General features: G+C 50.4%; 1 protein-coding gene across 1 annotated transcript in view; it reads right to left on the bottom strand.

Annotated features, from left to right (window-relative positions):
* Positions 1-17,484, bottom strand: part of LOC140411466 (adhesion G protein-coupled receptor F5-like) — a 58,890-nt gene extending 41,406 nt beyond the window's left edge. The window contains exons 1-2 of the mRNA XM_072500563.1: positions 17,371-17,484; positions 14,883-15,050 (exon numbers count right to left, since the gene is read on the bottom strand). Of these exons, the coding sequence (XP_072356664.1) occupies positions 14,883-15,050; positions 17,371-17,484 (282 nt within the window). The remainder of the gene's footprint in view (positions 1-14,882; positions 15,051-17,370) is intronic.
* Between the last annotated feature and the right edge of the window lie 4,835 nt (positions 17,485-22,319).

Genomic DNA, 22,319 nt, shown 5'->3' with positions numbered 1-22,319 from the left:
GCCGGTACTTAGACGCTGAAACTGAGAATCCAGCCCTAGATATTGGAATACAACCAGCTTCCTGCTGGTCCCCTGGGGGATGCCCTGCGGCTGTTCGAGCAGGCCCTGCTTGAGGAGGAGGAAGCTGCAGCAGCCGAGCGTGCAGTAGCGGAGCGAGCAGCAGCGGTGCGTGCAGCGGAGAGACAGGTGCTAGCCGCCCAGGCTGGAGAGCTGGCTGTCCAACAGGCCGTGCCAAGGAAGACTCCGGCTGAGCAGAGACAGTGTGACATATCTGCTAGATGTTGGCACACCTGGCACCACGGGGGTATGGGGGAGGACACCCGCTCCCGGTGGCTGTCAAGGTAATGATCGCCGTGAGCTTTTACGTGAGGGGGTCCTTCCAGGTGCCGGAATGTACTTTACATAGGTGCTAAGCATGGGAGGAGTGCTTTGTGTTAGATGGGAGGTGCTGTAAACTTTATTTCAAAGATCATAAATTGACATAGGGATCATAGGATCACCTCAGCAACAATGTTCAATAAGGAGTGTCATAATATGCAGACACACACATAATGATATACAGACAAGCAGATAATGGACTCAGAGAACAGGACATGACCAATAAGCAGGCAGGACACTCAGGGGTGTTATCTGGGGCATCATTCTCCGACCCCCGCCGGGTCGGAGAATGGCCGTTGGCCGCCGTGAATCCCGCCCCCGCCCCGCCGAAGTCTCCGGTACCGGAGATTGGGCGGGGGCGGGAATCGGGCTGCGCCGGTTGGCGGGACCCCCCGCTCAATTCTCCGGCACGGATGGGCCGAAGTCCCGTCCAGAAATTGCCTGTCCCGCCGGCGTAAATCAAAGCTGGTATTTACCGGCGGGACAAGGCGGCATGGGCGGGCTCCGGGGTCCTGGGGGGGGCGCGGGGCGATCTGACCCCGCGGGGTGCCCCCACGGTGGACTGGCCCGCGATCGGGGCCCACCGATCCGCGGGCGGGCCTGTGTCGTGGGGGCACTCTTTCCCTTCCGCCTCCGCCACGGTCTCCACCATGGCGGAGGCGGAAGAGACTCTCCCCAGTGCGCATGCGCGGGAAACTGTCAGCGTCCGCTGACGCTCCCGCGCATGCGCCGCATTTCCGCGCCAGCTGGCGGGGCACCAAACGCCATTTCCGCCAGCTGGCGGGGCAACAAACGCCATTTCCGCCAGCTGGCGGGACTGAAATCCCTCCGGCGCCGGCCTAGCCCCTCAATGTTGGGGCTCGGCCCCCAAAGATGCGGAGCATTCCGCACCTTTGGGCCGGCGCGATGCCCGTCTGATTGGCGCCATTTTTGGCGCCAGTCGGCGGACATCGCGCCGTTGGGGGAGAATTTCGCCCCTGACTATAAAAGACACGAGGCACTCACACTCCGCCTCTTTCCACTGATGAACATCTAGAGAGTCAGTCAAAGGTGTTGTTACAATCTCACACCTCCAACACGTGGCTAAGAGCTAGTCTGGTTCAGTCAGACAAAGTAACCACACTTAAGTTAGCAGAGAGTCGAACTCACAGAGAACTGTGCTAACTGTGCTATTAGTTCAATAAACCTGATTGAACTAACTTCAAGGTCTGGAGTATCTTTCTGATATAAGCTGCATCGAGTTGCAGCCAATGTTAGACCAGTGTACCTAACATGACAAGGAGATGCCACCCTTGCCCTCACTTTCAAGCCATGCCTTGGATGACTAGCTGAAAGAATGGAGAATCAAGGCCTTGCCAGTCTCCCTCCCTTCCTGAAGTTTCCTCACTCCTGCATCCACATCCTCATCCTGTGCCTCCTCAGGCTCCTCATCAGACTCATCACTTGGTCCTCTGTGGCTTACAGAGTTGCCTTGCTGTCTTCATTCTCTAATGGGTCCCCTTTGACAAAGTCAGATTGTGCAGGGCAGAACACACAGGCATTATGAATGACACGTGCTCTGGAGGATATTGCAGTACTCCCCTGATTGGTCCAGCCAGTGGAATATTATCTTGAGCAGCCCAATGGTCCTCTCAATTACTGCCCTTACAAAGGTGGGACTTCAACCGTAACACTCTGTGGTGGTGTGCATTAGGGGTATAACGGTACCCTGTGATGCCGAGAGGCTCTTGGTGGATAGATGCCGGGTCCCGATTGGATCAGCCGCCTACTGGCTCCACCCAGTAAGGCGGAGTATAAGAGCCCGGATTCTCCCAGCAGCCGCATTCTGTAACTGTGCTGCTGGGGAACATGTCTGCGTAATAAAGCCATCGATTGACTCCTTCTCATCTCATCTCGTGAGTGATTGATTGTGCTACAATTTATTATGCAGACTTTAAAGAACATGGAGCTCTGAATCACTCCGGAGTGTCTGCGAACCAGCCCCCATGTGGCAAACTTAGCGGCCACTTTTAAGCACTGGTTAGCGTGTTTTGAAGGATACCTCCGAACGGCCACCAGAGGACCAGAAAATGCAGCTCCTGCATTCCAGGGTGAGCCCGGAAATCGACACTCTCATAGAGGACGCGGACGATTACCAGGCGGCGCTCGCCATGCTGAGAGGACTCTATGTTCGGCCCTTCAACCAGGTTAACGCACGCCACCAGCTCGCGATGAGACGGCAAATCCCAGGGGAATCGCTGGACGAATTCTACAGTGCACTGCTAATACTGGGGAGAAATTGCAACTGCCCACCGGTTCCGGCTAATGAACATACGGAACTACTGATTCGGGATGCTTTTGTGGCAGGTATGCTTTTGTCCCAAATTCGCCAGCGATTGCTGGAAAGAGACACACTAGGCCTCAAGGAGGCATGGTCCCTTCCGGCCTCGTTCAATGTGGCATCGCAGAACGCCTGTGCCTACGCCCCCGACCGCGCAGCAGCCCCTTGGGCACCGTGGAACCCCGCCGCGAACGAACCCCCGGCACCCCCCGGTCCCCCACAGGCCTGTGCTGCCAGAGCGCCAGATCACCCGGGTGGGCCCTGCTGCTACTTTTGTGGGCAAGCGAAACATCTCCGAGGGAGAAGCAGGACCCCAACCACAACCCCCCCAATGATCCATGTGCGGCCACTGAGCGCCGCCATCTTGGGTCCCGGACTCCATGCGGGAGGGATGGGCGCCGCCATTTTGTGCTTCTCCGGCCACGTGCGATCAATGGGTGGCGCCATCTTGTCCACCCCCGACCGTGTGCGACCCGTGGACGGCGCCATTTTGGATGACGGCTAAGGACCCCGGGATGGACGGCCCCACGGGGTCTGAGGAAAACGCCTCGATGCAGCAACAGCGACTGGCTTCGGTGACCTTGGACCAGTCGCGGCCCCGAACGCTCCAAACGGCAACAACGACGGTATTCATAAACGGGTATGAGACGCCCTGCCTGATCGACTCTGGGAGCACAGATAGTTTTATACATCCCTTCCGATCCACCCGAGTAATCAAAAGATTTTCCTGGCAGCAGGATCGCATTCTGTAGAGATCAAAGGGTTCTGCATCGCGAAGCTCATGCTGCAGGGGAGGGAGTTCAAGAATTATCGGCTTTACATCTTTCCCCACCTCTGCGCTGCCACACTCCTGGGGTTGGATTTCCAGTGCAACCTCCAGAGTTTAACGTTTCAATTCGGCGGCCCTATACCCCCACTCACTATCTGCGGCCTCAAAGTCGACCCGCCTTCCCTGTTTGCGAACCTCACCCCGGATTGCAAACCCGTCGCCACTAGGAGCAGACGGTACAGCGCCCAGGACTGAACCTTTATCCGGTCAGAAGTCCAACGGCTGCTGAGGGGAGGCATAATCCAGGCCTGCAATAGTCCCTGGAGAGCTCAGGTGGTAGTTGTAAAGACCGGGGAGAAGCAGAGGATGGTCACAGACTACAGTCAAACCATCAATAGATACACGCAGCTGGATGCGTACCCTCTCCCCCACATATCCAACATGGTCAATCGGATTGCACAGTACAAGGTCTTTTCCACGGTGGACCTTAAGTCCGCCTATCACCAGCTCCCCATCTGCCCGAGCGACCGCAAATACACTGCTTTTGAAGCAGATAGGCTTTTTAAGGGTTCCATTTGGCGTCACTAATGGGGTCTCGGTCTTCCAACGGGAGATGGACCGAATGGTTGACCGGTTCGGTTTGCGGGCCACGTTTCCGTATCGCGATAACGTCACCATCTGCGGCCATGACCAGCAGGACCACGACAACAACCTCCGAAAATTCCTCCAGACCGCAAACGGAGTTATAGGCCCAGACCCGGAATGCATGCACCCCCTTATGGAGTTCCCCCTCCCTCACTGCTCCAAGGCCCTGAAACACTGCCTGGGCTTTTTCTCTTATTACGCCCAGTGGGTCCCCAACTACGTGGACAATTCCCGTCCGCTAATTCAGTCCAGTGTCCAGGCCTTCAGCTGCATCAAAGCGGATATCGCAAAGGCCACGATGCACGCCATCGACAAGTCCCTCCCCTTCCAAGTTGAGAGTGACGCGTCCGATGTAGCTCTGGCGGCCACCCTCAACCAAGTGGGCAGACCCGTGGCCTTTTTCTTACGCACCCTCCACGCCTCAGAAATCCGCCACTCCTCAGTGGAAAAGGAGGCCCAGGCCATAGTGGCAGCTGTGCGACATTGGAGGCATTACCTGGCCGGCAGGAGATTCACTGTCCTCACTGACCAACGGTCGGTTGCCTTCATGTTCGATAATGCACAGCGGGGCAAGATCAAGAACGACAAGATCTTGCGGTGGAGGATCGAACTCTCCACTTATAACTATGAGATCTTGTATCGTCCCAGGAAGCTAAACGAGCCTCCTGATGCCCTATCCCGCGGCACATGTGCCAATGCACAAGTGGACCGCCTCCGAACCCTCCACGAGGAACTCTGCCTCCCGGGGGTCACTCGGTTCTATCACTTCGTGAAGACCCGCAACCTGCCCTACTCCATCGAGGAGGTCAGAACAGCCACCAGATCTGGTGCAAAATCTGCGCAGAGTGCAAGCCGCACTTCTACAGGCCAGATAAAGCGCACCTGATAAAGGCTTCCCATCCCTTTGAACGCCTCAGTCTGGACTTCAAAGGCTCCCTCCCCTCCACCGACCGCAACATGTACTTCCTGAACGTGGTTGACAATACTCCCATTTCCCATTCGCCATCCCCTGCCCCGACATGACCACGGTCATGGTCATTAAAGCCCTCTGCACCATCTTTACACTGTTTGGTTTCTCCGCCTACATACATAGCGATAGAGGGTCCTCCTTCATGAGCGACGAACTGCGTCAATTCCTGCTCAGCAAGGGCATTGCCTCGAGCAGGATGACCAGTTACAACCCCCAGGGTAACGGACAGGTAGAGAGGGAGAACGGAACGGTCTGGAAGACTGTCCTACTGGCCCTACAGTCCAGAAAGCTCCCAGTCCCCCGCTGGCAGGAAGTCCTCCCGGATGCCCTTCACTTCATCTGGTCGCTGCTGTGTACCACAAAAAATCAAACACCTCACGAACGCCTCCTTGCCTTCCCTAGGAAGTCCTCCTCCGGAACGTCACTCCCAACCTGGCTGGCAGCCCCGGGACCCATCCTGCTCCGAAAACATGTGCGGGTACACAAATCGGACCCGTTGGTCGAGAGGGTTCACCTCCTCCACGCGAACCCTCAGTACGCCTACGTGGCATACCCCGACGGCCGACAGGGCACGGTCTCACTGTGGGACCTGGCGCCACCGGATCTACACACACACCCCCAACACCAACCACCCCCTCCCTCCCACCGGCGCGCCCCACAGCCACCCCCTTCCCGGGTGGATCGGTCCTTCCCCCGGCCCCACCTAGGGGTAGTAAAGCAGGAAGAGCCATCGCTACGCTCCCAGAGACGACGGTGCCCGAGCCAGCGCCTGCATCACCGCCGGGGCTGAGACGATCAGGGAGGACAACCAGGGCACCCATTCGACTCATCGAATCATTATAACAAAGCAAGAAATGCCTCTGTAAATAATTCAGTTGCCCAGTAAAAGCGGCATTGTAAATAGTGCTAGTAGTTTTGATATCAACAAAGAACAAAGAACAAAGAAATGTACAGCACAGGAACAGGCCCTTCGGCCCTCCAAGCCCGTGCCGACCATGCTGCCCGACTAAACTACAATCTTCTACACTTCCTGGGTCCGTATCCTTCTATTCCCATCCTATTCATGTATTTGTCAAGATGCCCCTTAAATGACACTATCGTCCCTGCTTCCACCACCTCCTCCGGTAGCGAGTTCCAGGCACCCACTACCCTCTGCGTAAAAAACTTGCCTCGTACACCTACTCTAAACCTTGCCCCTCTCACCTTAAACCTATGCCCCCTAGTAATTGACCCCTCTACCCTGGGGAAAAGCTTCTGACTACCCACTTTGTCTATGCCCCTCATAATTTTGTAGACCTCTATCAGGTCTCCCCTCAACCTCCTCGGTCCATTGGAGCATAGCCACTGTGTTAGTGGCATCCCAGGTACCGATTCTGTAAACCCCTACCACCATACGGCCCACTACCCCCGCCGGGTTCTTTTCTAACAAGGGGTGAATGTGGTGGTATGGATTAGGGGTATTACGGTACCCTGTGATGCCGAGAGGCTATTGGTGGATCGACGCCGGGTCCCGATTGGATCAACCGACTACTGGCTCCAGCCAGTAAGGTGGAGTATAAGAGCCCAGGTTCTCCCAGCAGCCGCATTCTGTAACTGTGCTGCTGGGGAACAAGTCTGCGCAATAAAGCCATCGATTGACTCCTTCTCATCTCATCTCGTGAGTGATTGATTGTGCTACACACTCCTTAGCTCTATCTTTCTGTGCCTGAGTGGTGTATTGAGTGACCTTTTCAGGGGATAACCTTTATCTCCCTAACTCCCAGATGCCAACCATCCAACCAAGCTGGGGCCATGAACAACCTTGGCACCTGGGAGTGTCACAGGATGTACACAACATGGGAGCTGCCATGTACCTGGCACAGACCTTCAAAATCTATGTCCTATTGTCACAAGCTGTCTGTATTTTCATGGAGTGGAACTCCTTTCTGATCATGAGGGCAACCTCCTGATCCACTGACACCTTTATGGCCACGTGTGTGCAATCTATGGCACTCTGGATGTAGAGTAACCTAGCAGTTGTAGAAAAGCCTCTGGTTTGCTCAGCCTAGATGGTTTCATTGGTCTGGAAATTAACGACATTCGTAACCCATCTGAACAGAGTGTCAGTAACCAGTTTTATGTAGCTGGGGACAGCAGATTGGGGAAAAACACATAGATCTCCCATTGATCCTTTGAAAGAACTGGAAGTGAAATATTCCAGGGCCACTGGAAAATGGTGGCAACCTAGAATTTGAGACTATCTCTGGGCCAATCATCTACAAATGGAGGTCACTATGTCCTGAGGGACGTTAAACCTTTTCGGCACTGGACTTCGGACATGCAGCGGTATCTAAAGCGCTGCCTGGAGACTTTGGCTGTAGGATAATGGCGTCTTCTGTGGACCATTCTGCCTTACACTTCCTGCTGGCCCTGCATCCCCATCTTGCTGCGCCTCTCCATTCTCATGTCACACTCGCTTCTAACCCTCTCCTATTCCTCAGACGCTGTCCTTCCAGCAAGCAGACTATCCCCATTTGCTGGAATGCAGATGGTGAAAGCCAAAAAGTCCTCCAGCAAACACATCAAATGTAATTAACTGTCAGATAACTCTCACCTAAACTTCTACCTACTCACATTGTCCCAGCTATGGACGAATTTTACCCCACCTTGATTTGAGGCTTCAATAAAAATCGGAATGGCTGCCTGCCAAAATGGCCTGTGTGCCGACCGCAAGATAACAAGGGCATGTAAAATTGGAGATAATTTCCCTTTTAATGGGCTTAATTACACATTTAACTGTTGGTGGACACGCTTCCAACTCCCGCATGCGGATGCTGACCTCTATATTGCATTACGGAGAGATAACGTCGGGACACACACCCAAAGCCTTCTCACATGGTTTCCCCTGTGTGCCTCCCACTATCAAACCAGTATTCGGTTCAGAAAACTGATGAGAGTGTTAGTTCATCTGGAGTGCAGCCGGAGCTAGGGCCATAGCATCATCGAAGGCTCAGAGGCACGGGAGATACAAAGAAGACTGGAAGAGACATATTGATAGGTGATTCGGTAGTTAGGGGAGTGGATAGGCATTACTGTGGTTACAAACATGATTCCAAGATGGTGTATTGCCTCCCTGCTATTTTCTTCTACGTTTGTTCCCTCTTGTTGGTCCCTCGCCAGCTGCAGAAGGGGTGGCAGTGTGTGGCAATCAGCAGGAGGCTTTCTTGCGAAGAAATATGTAAACTTCTGGACACAGGGATTTTGTTTCCTCTGGCTGGGGAGTCTAGAACGACGGGTCACGGTCTTTGGATATGGGGTAGGCCATTTAGAGAAACCCACTTCACTCAGAGGATAGTGAACCTGTGGAATTCTCGACCACAGAAGGCTGTGGAGGCCATGTCAGTGAATATGTTGAAGAAGGAAATAGACGGATTTATAGACTCTGAAGGCATGAAGAGATATGAGGAGTACGGCATTAAGAGCCATGATCATAGTTAATGGCACAGTGACCTTGAGGGGCTGAATGGCTTACATCTGCTCCTACTTTCAATGTTTGTGGCTCAACTTTGTACTGATGCCATGAGACTTCATAAGTCCAGAGTCAATGTTGAGGACCACCAAGCCAATTTCCACCTGATTGCATACCACTGTGCTGCCACCTCTGCTGGGTCTGTTCTGCTTGTGGGACAGGACATCCTCAGGGATGGTGATGCTGATGTCTGGGACATTATCTGTAAGCTATGACTATGTCAGGCTATTGTTTGACTGGTCTGTGAGAGACAGTTCTCCACTCCCAATTTTGATACAAGCTCCACATAGAATCATAGAATTTACAGTGTAGAAGGAGGCCATTCGGCCCATCGAGTCTGCACCGACCCTTGGAAAGAGCACCCTATTTAAGCCCACACCTCCACCCTATCCCCATAATCAGTAACTTCACCTAACCTTTTTGGACACTAAAGGCAATTTAGCATGGCTAATCCATCCATCCTGAACATCTTTGGACTGTGGGAGGAAATCAGAGCACCCGGAAGAAACCCATGCAGACACGGGGAGAACGTGCAGTCTCCCCACAGACAGTGACCCAAGCGGGAATCGAACCCGTGACCCATGGTGGTAAGAAGGACTTTGCAGGGCTGGGTTTGCTGTTGTCATTTCTGGTGCCTAGGTTGATGCAAGGTTGTCCATCCAGTTTAATTTCTGACCCAGTTGGTCTAACTGAATGGCTGGCTAGGATAGTTCAGAGGGCATTTAATAGTCAACCACATTGTAGTGGATTTGGAGTCATGTGTCAGCCAGACCAAGTAAGGATGGTGGATTTCCTTCGCAGATGGGTTTTTGGGGCAAACAACATTAGACGTTTAGATCCTGAGGTTTTTTTAATTGATTTGCTGTGGGGAATTTGAACCTGGGTCCCCAAAGCCTGGACCTCCGAATTAGAAGTCCGTGTACTAGGCCTCCATTCTTTTTGAACAGATGCCTCCAACTTGTATTTGATTCAATTTTGTTAAAATTGATGTGTTTCCTATTAAACTGAATCTTATGTGCTTTGATGAATTATATTTGGACATTCTGAAAGTCAAGACTCATTTTCAGCCACTTAGGCAATTTTCAAGTCTTGGTGTGATTCTAGAAGCAACACATCCAATTTTCAACTTTCTAAACCTCACTTCACATTAAAGAGACTGTCATGATATTCAAACAGACATCATAACACATACATAATGGTAGACAGACCAACGGACCAATTAGCACACATAACACAACAGCCAATCACAGACAAGAGCAGACACAGTATAAAACAAGAAACACAACACTTCCTGGGCAGTCCATCTGGAGACGGCACAGGGCCAGGACCTCAAAGCAAGACACTCACACAGTCACAACGTGCTGAGTACCAAGTCTGATATATAAATAGTTTAATGGAATAAAACTGCGTTGTACCAATCGCAACCGTGTTGTTTCGTCTGTACCTCAGAGCACCCAACACTTCATGGTACTAGAAGTGAATCGATACCTACCAGCAAATCTGCCATCCTGAGCCATGGACACCCTCAACAAACCGCAGCCGTTGCAAGTCGCTGGAAACCTGGGCACAAATTGGACGCTCTTCAAGCAGCGCTTCGAACTCTTCATGCAAGCCAATGAAAAACAGGGCGCCTCGGACGAAACAAAGATTGCCATGTTCCTCACTACCGCAGGTCAGCACGCCATCCATGTATACAACTCCTTGGTGTTCGCGGAAGGCGAGGACAAAGCTAAGTATGACATGGTCCTCCTCAACCTCAACAAGCACTTCAACGTTGAGGTCAACGAGAGCTTTGAGAGGTATGTCTTGCAGCAGCGCCTGCAAGGTAAGGATGAGGTCTTTCAGTCCTTCCTGATGCACCTCCACTACTCGTGCAGTCCTGCGGTTACGACACCACCTCAGAGTCCATGATCCGGGACCAGATCGTTTTTGGCGTTGCCTCCGGCGGCCTACGCCAGCAGCTTCTAAAAATAAAAGGCCTGACCTTAGCATCTGCACTTGAAGCCTGTGTCCTGCATGAGAATGCGACTAGCCGCTATGCCCAATTTCAGGCGACCGAATCGACACAGAGGGGGTCCCACGCGACCGAATCGGCAAGCCAGGCCACCCACGAGGCCGAACACGTCCAGGCAATCGAGTTTCTCCCGGCCCGGACGAGGGCGGCCGTATCGCGCGCTTTTCAAGGCCTCCCGCGTTTGTGCGCGCCAAAACCTACGGCAACACTGAGGGACGTGCTGCGCAGGCGGCCCCGATGCAAGACCGAACTGCGCATGCGCAGTGGCATAACAAACGCCATGACGTCACGACGTGCGGCAACTGTGGAGCTGCATGTTTAAAAGGGCAATGTCCTGCAAAAACCCGACAATGCCTACGCTGTGGCAAGATGGACCACTACGCTACCTACTGTCGAGCGGCTCAACCTGTTGATCTTCCACATCTCCGACAACCTCGCAGGAACGTGCGGACCATTCAGCCTCCACATCACGACATCCAAACCGATGACACAGATGATCAAGACGCCTTCCGAGTTGCGGTCATTGATGGGAACCAGGTCAACACCATCAATCCGGGCGATGAATGGTGTGCCACCCTGATGGTCAACCGATTGCCGATCACTTTCCGCCTGAACACTGGCGCCTCCGCCAACCTCATAGCATGGTCAGCCTTCTACGCCATGAAGGTCAGACCACCAATCCGGCCATCCCGGTGCAAGATGGTCGACTACAACGGGAACGTTATCCCGGCCATGGGATCCTGCCAGCTCCAGGTGACACACAACACACACACGGCCACACTCTCGTTCGAGATAGTCAGCTCATCAAAGGACTCCCTGCTGGGCGCACAGGCATGCAAGGCTCTCCACCTTGTGCAACGAATCCACTCTCTCTCTCCAGACGGCACGTCCGACTTCCCGGATGCAGAGTTCAACGCACAGCTCCAATCGCTCCTCGCCCACAACCAGGAGGCATTCAAAGGGATGGGAACACTGCTATACACCTACCGAATTCGCCTCAAACCGGACGCCACCCCGGTCGTTCACGCACCTCGCAGGGTTCCTGCGCCACTTAAAGACCGCCTCAAGCAGCAACTGCAGGGTCTCCAGGACCAAGGGGTCCTATCCAGGGTCACGGAGCCCACGCCATGGGTCAGCTCCAGGTGTGTGTCAAGAAGCCCTCCGGTGAGCTCCGTATCTGTATTGACCCCAAAGACCTCAATAATAATATCATGAGGGAACATTATCCCATACCCAAACAGGAGGAGATCACCAGTGAAATGGCCCAGACGAAGATATTCACGAAACTGGATGCTTCTAAGGGGTTTTGGCAGATCCAACTGGACCCGTCCAGCCGAAAGTTATGCACCTTCAACACCCCTTTCGGCAGGTTCTGCTACAACCGGATGCCATTTGGCATCATCTCGGCATCCAAGGTCTTCCATAGAATCATGGAGCAGATGATGGAAGGTATCAAAGGGGTGCGCGTATATGTGGACGATGTCATCATCTGGTCCACCACACCGCAGGAGCACATATATCGTCTCCAACGCGTTTTTGCCCGCATACGGGAAAACGGCTTGCGCCTCAACCGAGCCAAGTGCTCCTTCGGCCAGACCGAGTTCCTGGGGGACCATATCTCCCGGTCAGGGGTCCGTCCGGATGCAGACAAGGTGAGCGCCATCACAGCCATGCCGCAGCCGGCCGACAAGAAAGCTGTCCTACGCTTCCTTGGCATGGTCAACTTTTTGGGGAAGTTCATTCCCAACCTTGCCTCCCACACGACGACTCTGCGCCACCTCGTCAGAAAACCAACAGAGTTCCAGTGGCAACACACACACCAGCTGGAATGGGAGGAGCTCAAACGCAAACTCACCACGGCACCAGTGTTGCCGTTTTTTGGCACGTCTCGTGCCACCAAAATCTCAACTGATGCCAGCCAATCCGGCATTGGAGCAGTGCTCCTGCAGCGGGATGGCACGGCATCATGGGCCCCAGTTGCCTATGCATCACGGGCCATGACACCCACAGAGCAGCGCTACGCGCAGATCGAAAAAGAGTGCCTGGGCTTGCTAACCGGTTTAGACAAGTTCCATGATTACGTATATGGTCTTCCCCGGTTCACTGTCGAAACTGACCACCGCCCCCTGGTCAGCATAATAAACAAGGACCTGAATGAGATGACCCCTCGCCTCCAGCGCATCCTACTTAAACTCAGGAGGTACGACTTCCAACTGGTCTACACTCCAGGGAAGGACCTCATCGTGGCGGATGCCCTATCCAGAGCAGTAAGCACGTCGCCAGATGCGGAGGGGTTCGTATGTCAGGTCGAGGCACAGGTGGCTTTCACAGCGGCAAATCTGCCGGCTGACGACTCCAGTCTGGCCCGTATCCGCCGAGAGACTGCAGCCGACCCCCTTCTGCAGCAAGTGATGCGCCACATTATGGGAGGATGGCTCAAAGGGCAGTGCCCGCAGTTCTACAATGTACGAGACGACCTAGCCATTATTGAAGGTGTCCTTCTGAAGCGGATTGTCATTCCGCACAGTATGCGCCAGCTGGTTCTCGACCAACTACACGAAGGCCACTTGGGGGTCGAGAAGTGCAGACGGAGGGCTCGAGGGGTGGTATACTGGCCGGGCATCAGTGACGATATTGCCAACATGGTGCTCAACTGTACAACCTGCCAAAGGTTTCAGCCGGCGCAACCTCCTGAGAGGCTTCTGCCCCATGAGCTGGTGACGTCCCCCTGGGCGAAGATGGGTGTCGACCTGTTTCACGCGCTCGGCAGGGACTATGTCATCATAGTTGACTACTTCTCAAACTACCCTGAAGTCATACGCCTGCACAATTTGACGTTGTCTGCTGTCATCAGGGCCTGCAAAGACACCTTTGCTCGCCACGGCATTCTGATGACTGTCATGTCGGACAATGGGCCCTGTTTTGCCAGCCAGGAATGGTCGTCCCTTGCTGCTTCGTATGGCTTTGCACACGTGACGTCCAGCCCTCTGCATCCCCAGTCCAATGGAAAGGCGGAGAAGGGCATTCACATTGCCAAGCGGCTCCTCTGCAAGGCTGCTGCTGCCGGGTCGGACTTCTGCCTCACCCTGCTGGCCTATCGCTCGGCCCCACTAGCCACTGGTCTCTCACCAGCTCAGCTGCTGATGGGTCGCGCCCTCAGAATCACTGTGCCTTCCATCCTGGCACCAACAATAGACCATGCTCCGGTACTGCATAGGATGCAACTGCAGCGCGGTCGCCAGAAGAGATCGTACGACACATGGGCAACTGATCTTCCCTCCCTGGCCCCTGGAGACAACGTCCGCATCCACCTACCAGACGGTGGCTGGTCAGCACCTGCCGAAGTTCTCCGACGCGTGGCTCCCCGCTTGTTCCTGGTACGCATGCCTGATAGATCCGTGCGTAGGCCCAATCGCCGAGCTCTTCGCTTACTTCCACGCTCGCAACGGGTCCCTACACAGACGCCGTGTCCTCCACTGGTTCCTGATAGCAACTTCGTGGAGCTGCCATATACCATGCCCCTTCTGTCGCCGCCCGTGGCCAGGCCCGCACCTCAGCCGGTGGTTCTCGACCCACCCTTGAGGCGGTCAACCTGAATTTGTCGCCCACCTACTAGACTGGACTTATGAGACTGTTCACACGTTGAACTTTTGCAACCACTGTTTTATAACATGTCTCTGTTTTCTCGTTCCAGGCATTCATTTGATCGTTCCAAATTTCCACATTCTTCTTTTTGTTATAGTACAACATCGTTAGCATGTCACACCTGACATCGCCCCTTGTATATAGTTAAGCCCCATGTACATGATGTAAATATTACGCACACACACACATTTAGCTGCACTCAGGACACATATATATTTATAACCACGTAGGCACATAATCTTGTAAAAAAGGGGGGATGTCATGATATTCAAACAGACATCATAACACATACATAATGATACACAGAGCAATGGACCAATTAGCACACATAACACGACAGCCAATCATAGACAAGAGCAGACACAGTATAAAACAAGAAACACAACACTTCCTGGGCAGTCCATCTGGAGACGGCACAGGGCCAGGACCGCAAAGCAAGACACTCACACAATCACAACGTGCTGAGTACCAAGTCTGATGTATAAATAGTTTAATGGAATAAAACTGTGTTGTACCAATCGCAACCGTGTTGGTTTGTCTGTACCTCAGAGCACCCAACACTTCAGAGACATAGTGCAGAAAAGCATTATAGTAAGCTCGAGGCTATTTTTGGTAGCAGATGCTGGTTCTTACCTTCATATCTGTTTCATTGACACTGGTGTTTAATTTTGAAATTGGTAGCAGAATGCTAACCACAGCTTGGATATTGCCAGGCGTGATTATGTTGATCACATGTGTGACATTGGTTAATTTAATAAGAATAATTGAATAAGTATGTATCAAATTGATGGACGTTACTTTCTGAAAAATGAAATGAAAAATGATTACAGAACATGTAAAATTAATGAACTGGAAAAGACAAAAACGTAAATTGTGCACAGTCCATGGAGTCATGGTGTAACTGACTATCAAAACCCCAGGGCAGCCTCTATTCTCACCAACAGTCACACAATCTCCTGGAATAGCTTTCCAAAATCTCTATGGCAATTCAGGGAGAAACATTTGTGAAATTCCTCTCTGGCCCAGTGGGCTAAAAAACTGGCTTGTCATGCAGAACAAGACAAGCAGCACAGGTTCAATTCCCATACCAGGCGCCGGAATGTGGCGACTAGGTTCTTTTTACAAGAACTTCATTGAAACCTACTTATGACAATAAGTGATTATTATTATTAAATGCAACAAAAGTAATTCAGTTTGTCTTTAGTCCTGCCATCGTCCCCCATTTGTGTTTGGCTTTCCCTTCCTTTCCTTAATTTGTCTTTCTCTCTCCCCTTCCCCACTCACCCAATTTGTTCATTTTCTCTGACCCTGCTGTTTGTGCCTCTCTCCCTTATCACGGTTTGTGTCTCTCTGTCTCCCCACTTCTGAGTTTACATGTATGCCTCAATCTTTCCTCTCCAATTTTTATTTTTGTCTTCCATTTTTCCTGGTTTGTAATCCCATCTCTAACTCTCCCTGGTTTGTGATCTCCCCTTTTCCATGCTCTCTTCACTTCATATTATGTATTGTTTTCTGCCTCTCTCTCTCCCGCCCCCATTATGGGTTGATCTCTCCCCCACTATTTGTGTCTTTCTCTCTCTCACCCAGTTGCTCTCCCAGGACTCTGAAATTCTAAGATATTTTCAGTTGCTCTGATACAATCATATATATATGTTTTCTCGTTCAAGTGTACATGTGTACACATGTGCGTATGTGTGCAAATACATGTGTGTGTACATGTATCCAGGAAAGCGAGAGCAGTGTGAACCTTGATCAAAGTTAAGATGGTTCCCACATAATGGTGCTCTTGTAGTGGAGGGGGTTAGATACCCAAGTACAGAAGCAAATGTTTTGTACCTGTGAGCCTTTAGCTCCTTCATCAAATTCCTGACTTGTGCTTTGCAAATGCTTTGTGAGACGTTGAGGACTCAGGAGATGAGCTTGACATCACAAAGAACAAATCCACTGCCCTGAACAGATATCCACAAAATCATTACAGCTGATTCAGTTAAACTTCAGAACAGTAATTATCCAGACGATTTTAATGGTATGACAATTGTGCTGCTCTTGAAGATCACAGGAATATGACAGGCCTTTATACTTCAACAATAGTCATTGCCGAACAGTTGGATGACATGAATGTTATCCACCCTCAGCTCAGCCTAGATACCATGTCTTCTGGTTCTTAGGCATACCCTCAGAATCAAGGATGACTTGCTTCCACTCCAGTCCGTTGGGTTCTGAAATGATTAATATGTCCAATGTGCGATCCGCAAACATTGTCACAAGTAGTTCTTGGGGGATCAGGCAAATGAGATGTTGGGAAGTTTATTCACTTTCTCTGATGTCTCAACTTGACTTTTAAAAATATATATCTTAATTTATAGGATGTGAGCATTGCTGGCCAGGCCAGTATTTATTGCCCATCCCTAATTTCCTTGATGAAGATGATGGTGAGTTGCCTTCTTGAATTGTTGCAGGCCCTGTGGTGTGTTTCTGAATAAAGTCTCTGATTGTGTTTGGTACTCTCCCAAATAAACCTTCCCCATTTTGGTTGGTTTACAAGCCAAGGACTCCCGTGAGTTGATAGGGATGTTTACCTTCTTTGGGCATGCTTTGAGGAAATCTCAGCCGCATTTCCATTGTCCTCCTGGTATCTCCTGTTGCAACCAAGTTCTGAGTAGAGCAGCTGCTTTGGGAGTCTGATACCAGACAAACAAATAACATTTCCTGCCTGGCGGAGCTTGTTTTGAGTAATTAATGTTTCAGTGTTGGTCAGGTTGGCTTGGGAGAGTACCTTCCTGTTGTGTTCTTTGTATTGTTCTTCAGGATGGTGAAGGTTGTAGTGTTGACAAAGAACAGCAAGTTTGTTTAACGAACAAAGCTAATTTATTACACTACACTTAATTCGATTCAAACATTTGTTTAATAATTAGATAAGTAAAGACCACACTACACTTCTACGATACTGAACTATGCTATCAGCTAAATTATCTCACATCTACTCAGTCTGGCTCCCTTCCACTCTCTCCCAGAGGCCAAGGAGGCATGTGATATTTATATTGTTGCTCTCTAGCACCATCTAGTGACTAGAGTAGTAACATTACATTAACCCTTTATGTTCCTTACAATATCCACATACTGTGACACTTCCTGTTGGACTGCCTTTCTTGCCGCTGGATTTGGAAGATCTTGTGAAGGTAGTACTTCTCCAGTACCTTGAGGTGCTTACTGGTATTTTAACTTCTGTGTCCATATGAACTCTATCATTCTGTATCTTCAGAAAAGTATGAATTCTGGTGCTCAGGAAAATGGGTTTAAATTAACAGCTGTGTTAAAATAAAACACTGAAGAATTTGCTGTGAGCACATTTTACTGGAATAGCACTGACTAGTTTCTACTTTTACAATTCATACCTCAAGAATAATCTTGATTTCGTTTGATACACAGAAATCGGATTCCATTTTATACTTTCCATCCTCTCCACATCTTCTGTTTGTGTATCCTGTCTTATTTCCACAGGAGCATTTTGTGATTAAATTATAATTTGTTATGCCACAGACTTCATCGTAACATGGTATCATGTCATCTGTTTAAAGAGAACAACATTCTTACATTTTCCAAAAGCTACATAATTTAATTTTTACTGTCCATTTAAGTTTATCATTTGTTCCATACACATTATTGATTATGAAAATATATGCCACAGTGTTCAGAAATGTACTGGAGAATAATTATTGACTGCCAAATACTTCTACCCATGAGTGTTATACATGTGTTCATTGGGAATTACAATATGTTGGCTTTCTAAACAATGAAATGAATAAAAGGGGCTGGATTCTCCATGCAGCAACGCCGGAATCTCGAACAGGCAGCGGATTGCATGTCAGCTGAAAATCGAGGTCGGCCCTGGTACCCAACGGAATGCCATGTTCTGGTGCCTCGATAGCGGCGTGAATGCATTCCACGCTGCACGCCGGTGTGGATATGCAAATTGTACAGTAATGGCCATTAGCATATATTAACAGGCACGACCCGTGATTCTCTGGCCTCCCACGATGCTCTGCCTCTGCCAGGCGAAGTGGTTCACTTGTGGTGTTTAAAATCAGGAAACAGGCACTGTGGCTGATGGGGGAGAGAGAGAGGAGGCAAGCCAAGTTACCAAAAGCACAGCGGTGGGCTGCCAGTTGTGCCATTGGCTGGGGGGCATCTGCCAGGGCTGGGGGAGTAGCAAGAGGAGGAGCGACCAGGGGATGGGCCATGGGGTCGGGGTGTTCCCCCAGGACCGGGTGACCGGGCACGAACCGCCATTGCCATGGCCTGCAAGGCAGCCATCTGGCTGCGCACCCCAATGACTGCCCCCTGTGTATCGTAGATGAGCAGAGTGTCATCATCCGGATGGGTTCCCTCTCCCCTGCCCCAGGCCAAACCCCCCCCCACCCCCCACCCTCCCCACCCCCCCCCCAAGGAGCCCACGGACCTCAGCCGGCCCATCAATGGGATGGGCATAGCGCAGCGCGGCCCGTGGCCCTCAAGGTGTTGGCACACCTCAGTGCACCCATTTAAGGCATTGCCCCACTGCAGGGGCAGCAGGCGAGCCGCGGAGTGCGCCACGACCGGCGGATGCATTTATCTTGGGAGTCTACCCTGGCACACTGCCCCTTGTAGGGTAGACATCTCGTCAGAGACCCCTTTGGCTCCTGCATGATCAATAGCCGTTACCAAGCGCTGCCTACCCACTGCGCCCATGCCCCCATCCATCCTGCCTCCTGACAAGTAGGCACAACTGATGCACAGTACAAAGGACACACACAACACACTGCAGCTACGGTCCCAATTGATGCCCACTCCCCTGGTCAAGCCCCACCCGTGGGCCTTGCCGGCATGCATGGCACCAAGCATGGCGCGTAGGGCCACCCTGCTAGCAGGGTACCAGACGGCCCACCCAAGGGCAGCACTAGCACAGAGGTTAGCACTGTTACTTCACAGCACCAGGGTCCCAGGTTCGATTCCCGGCTTGTGTCACTGTCTGTGCGGAGTTCTCCCCGTGTCTGTGTGGGTTTCCCCCGGGTGCTCCGGTTTCCTCCCACAAGTCCCGAAAAACATGCTTCTTCGGTGAATTGGACATTCTGAATTCTCCCTCAGTGTACCTGAACAGGCGCCGTAGTGTGGTAACTAGGATATTTCCACAGAAACTTCATTGCAATGTTAATGTAAGCCAACTTGTGACACTAATAAAGATTATTATTATGAATATTATTATGTGAGGACACCCACAGTGGACCTCACAGGGGGCGCAGGACAGGAGCCACAGAGCGTACTGCTGGAAGGATAGCGCCAGCCACTGGTGCCACCTTTGGATTGTTCCTTGTCCTTTTCTGTAATGAGCCTAAATCTTATGATACCATGATCATTGCTCGTGTCCTACACACACTTGATTCATTTGACTCATTACATTCCAAAGAAGAAGGTCCAGCAGTGTCTCCTTTCTCATTGGACTGTAAGCACACTATGGAAGGACCATTTTCTGAACACACTCTAAGATCTCTTGCCCCTTTCCACTTTTTACACTTGATTTATCCCAGTCGATATTTGGGTAATTAAAGTCCCTATTAAAATGATTATATACATTTTCTTGCAAATTTGTTCTTCTACATCCTTTTTACTAAATGATTGGTCTATAGGTTTTTTGTTCCTTATAATTTTGGTGAGACCACATCTGGATTATTGTTTCCAGTTTTTGGTCTCCTCATTTGAAGAAGGATGTGGCAGCATTTGAGGTAGTTCAGAGGAGGTTCACCAGATTGATTTCGGGGATGAAGCAGTTGTCTTTGGAGGAGAGATTAAACAGTTTGGGTTTATACTTGCTGGAGTTTAGAAGAATGAGGGGGGATCTGATCGAGGTGTATAAAATACTAAAAGGGATTTATGATGTAAACATAAACCAAATGTTCCCCCTTGAACAGCTGGCTTGTAATGCAGAACAAAGCCAGCAGCGCGGGTTCAATTCCCTTACCAGCCTCCCCGAACAGGCGCCGGAATGTGGCGACGAGGGGCTTTTCACAGTAACTTCATTGAGGCCTACTTGTGACAATAAGCGATTATTATTATTATTGAGGGGCAATCTAGAATGAGAGGTCACAGATATAGATTGAGAGGTGGTAGATTTAGAAGTGAGATGAGGAGGAACTACTTCTCGCAGAGGGTGGTGAATTTGTGGAATTCGCTGCCTCATAGTGCGGTGGAATCTGAGTCATTAAATGGTCTCAAGAAGGAGATAGATATATTTCTGATTTAAAAAATGGGTTAAAGGGATATGGGAAACAGGTAGGGAGATGGATTTGAGACCAAAAAGAGATCAGCCTTGATCTGATTGAATGGCAGAGCAGGGCGAAGGGCTGATTTGCCTACTTCTGCTCCCATTCCTATGTTAGCTCACGCCAAATTGATTATGTCCTTGACCTCTCTGTAGTACTTTTCTCAAAAAATAACACCATCCCATTCTCTTTTCTTCCTGTCCCGAGCACCTTGTGGCCAGTAAATTTTAACACCCAGTCTTGCCCTTCCATTGAGCCATGTCTCTGTTATAACCACAGTATTATACTTCAGGTGCAGACCTTCTAAATAAAGAGACCCAGTGTACTCTGGTTTCTCTTCAGGTTGTATAAATCTTTCACTATTACAAAATAAAGAGACCCCCAAGCAATCTGCACCTGTGACTCAGCATTGTTATCAACCATGCACTGGGCTGAATTCTCCGCCATTAGAATTCTCAGTTTTTCCAGCAACCCGGGGGTTTCCCGATAGCGTGTGGCTGCCCCACAATGGGAAACCCCATTGACCAGCCGGCGAAACGGAGAACCCCGACGGCGTGTTGCACCAGAAAGCGGGACGGAGAAACCTGCCCAGCGTGTTTTCACACACATGCAAAGTAACCCTTATTTACAATACATTAATTTCTCTCTTACTTTGGCCCCAACTATTATGTTCCCAATCCTAATTCTCGTGTTAGTGTTTCCTTTTTTACTTGCTATAAGTATGGCAGTCAATAAGGTTGCCCTTCTTTTATCTAGATATTGATATGATATGCTCTCAGAGTCGCCAGGTATCAAATGATACCGCCACAAGGTTCAACCGGGTATCGATCAAAGAGCCAAACAACCAGTTAGTTAGTTCAAAATCAATGGTACTTTATTTATACACAAGATGAACTTACACATGAAACATAAACACTACTGGTTAAACTACAAGTATGTACCTGTCAGGCAGGGAGGAAGTGGTCGAGCAAGGGAACCGTGGTTTACTAAAGCAGTCGAAACACTTGTCAAGAGGAAGAAGGAGGCTTATGTAAAGATGAGACATGAAGGTTCAGTTAGGGCGCTCGAGAGTTACAAGTTAGCTAGGAAGGACCTAATGAGAGAGCTAAGAAGAGCCAGGAGGGGACATGAGAAGTCTTTGGCAGGTAGGATCAAGGATAACCCTAAAGCTTTCTATAGACATGTCAGGAATAAACAAATGACTAGGGTAAGAGTAGGGCCAGTCAAGGACAGTAGCGGGAAGTTGTGCGTGGAGTCCGAGGAGATAGGAGTGGTGCTAAATGAATATTTTTCGTCAGTATTCACACAGGAAAAAGACCATGTTGTCGAGGAGAATACTGAGCTTCAGGCTACTAGACGAGAAGGGCTTGAGGTTCATAAGGAGGAGGTGTTAGCAATTCTGGAAAGTGTGAAAATAGATAAGTCCCCTGGGCCGTATGGAATTTATCCTGGGATTCTCTGGGAAGCTAGGGAGGAGTTTGCTGAGCCTTTGGCTTTGATCTTTAAGTCATCTTTGTCTACAGGAATAGTGCCAGAAGACTGGAGGATAGCAAATGTTGTCAAGAAGGGAAGTAGACACAACCCCGGTAACTATAGACCAGTGACCCTTACTTCTGTTGTGGGGAAAATCTTGGTAAGGTTTATAAAAGATAGGATGTATAATCATCTGGAAAGGAATAATTTGATTAGAGATAGTCAACACGGTTTTGTGAAGGGTAGGTCGTGCCTTACAAACCTTATTGAGTTCTTTGAGAAGGATCCAAACAGGTGGATG

The sequence above is a fragment of the Scyliorhinus torazame genome, chromosome 4 (assembly GCF_047496885.1).
Source record: "Scyliorhinus torazame isolate Kashiwa2021f chromosome 4, sScyTor2.1, whole genome shotgun sequence".
NCBI lineage: Eukaryota > Metazoa > Chordata > Chondrichthyes > Carcharhiniformes > Scyliorhinidae > Scyliorhinus > Scyliorhinus torazame.
This window is presented reverse-complemented; position numbering and strand designations above follow the sequence as displayed.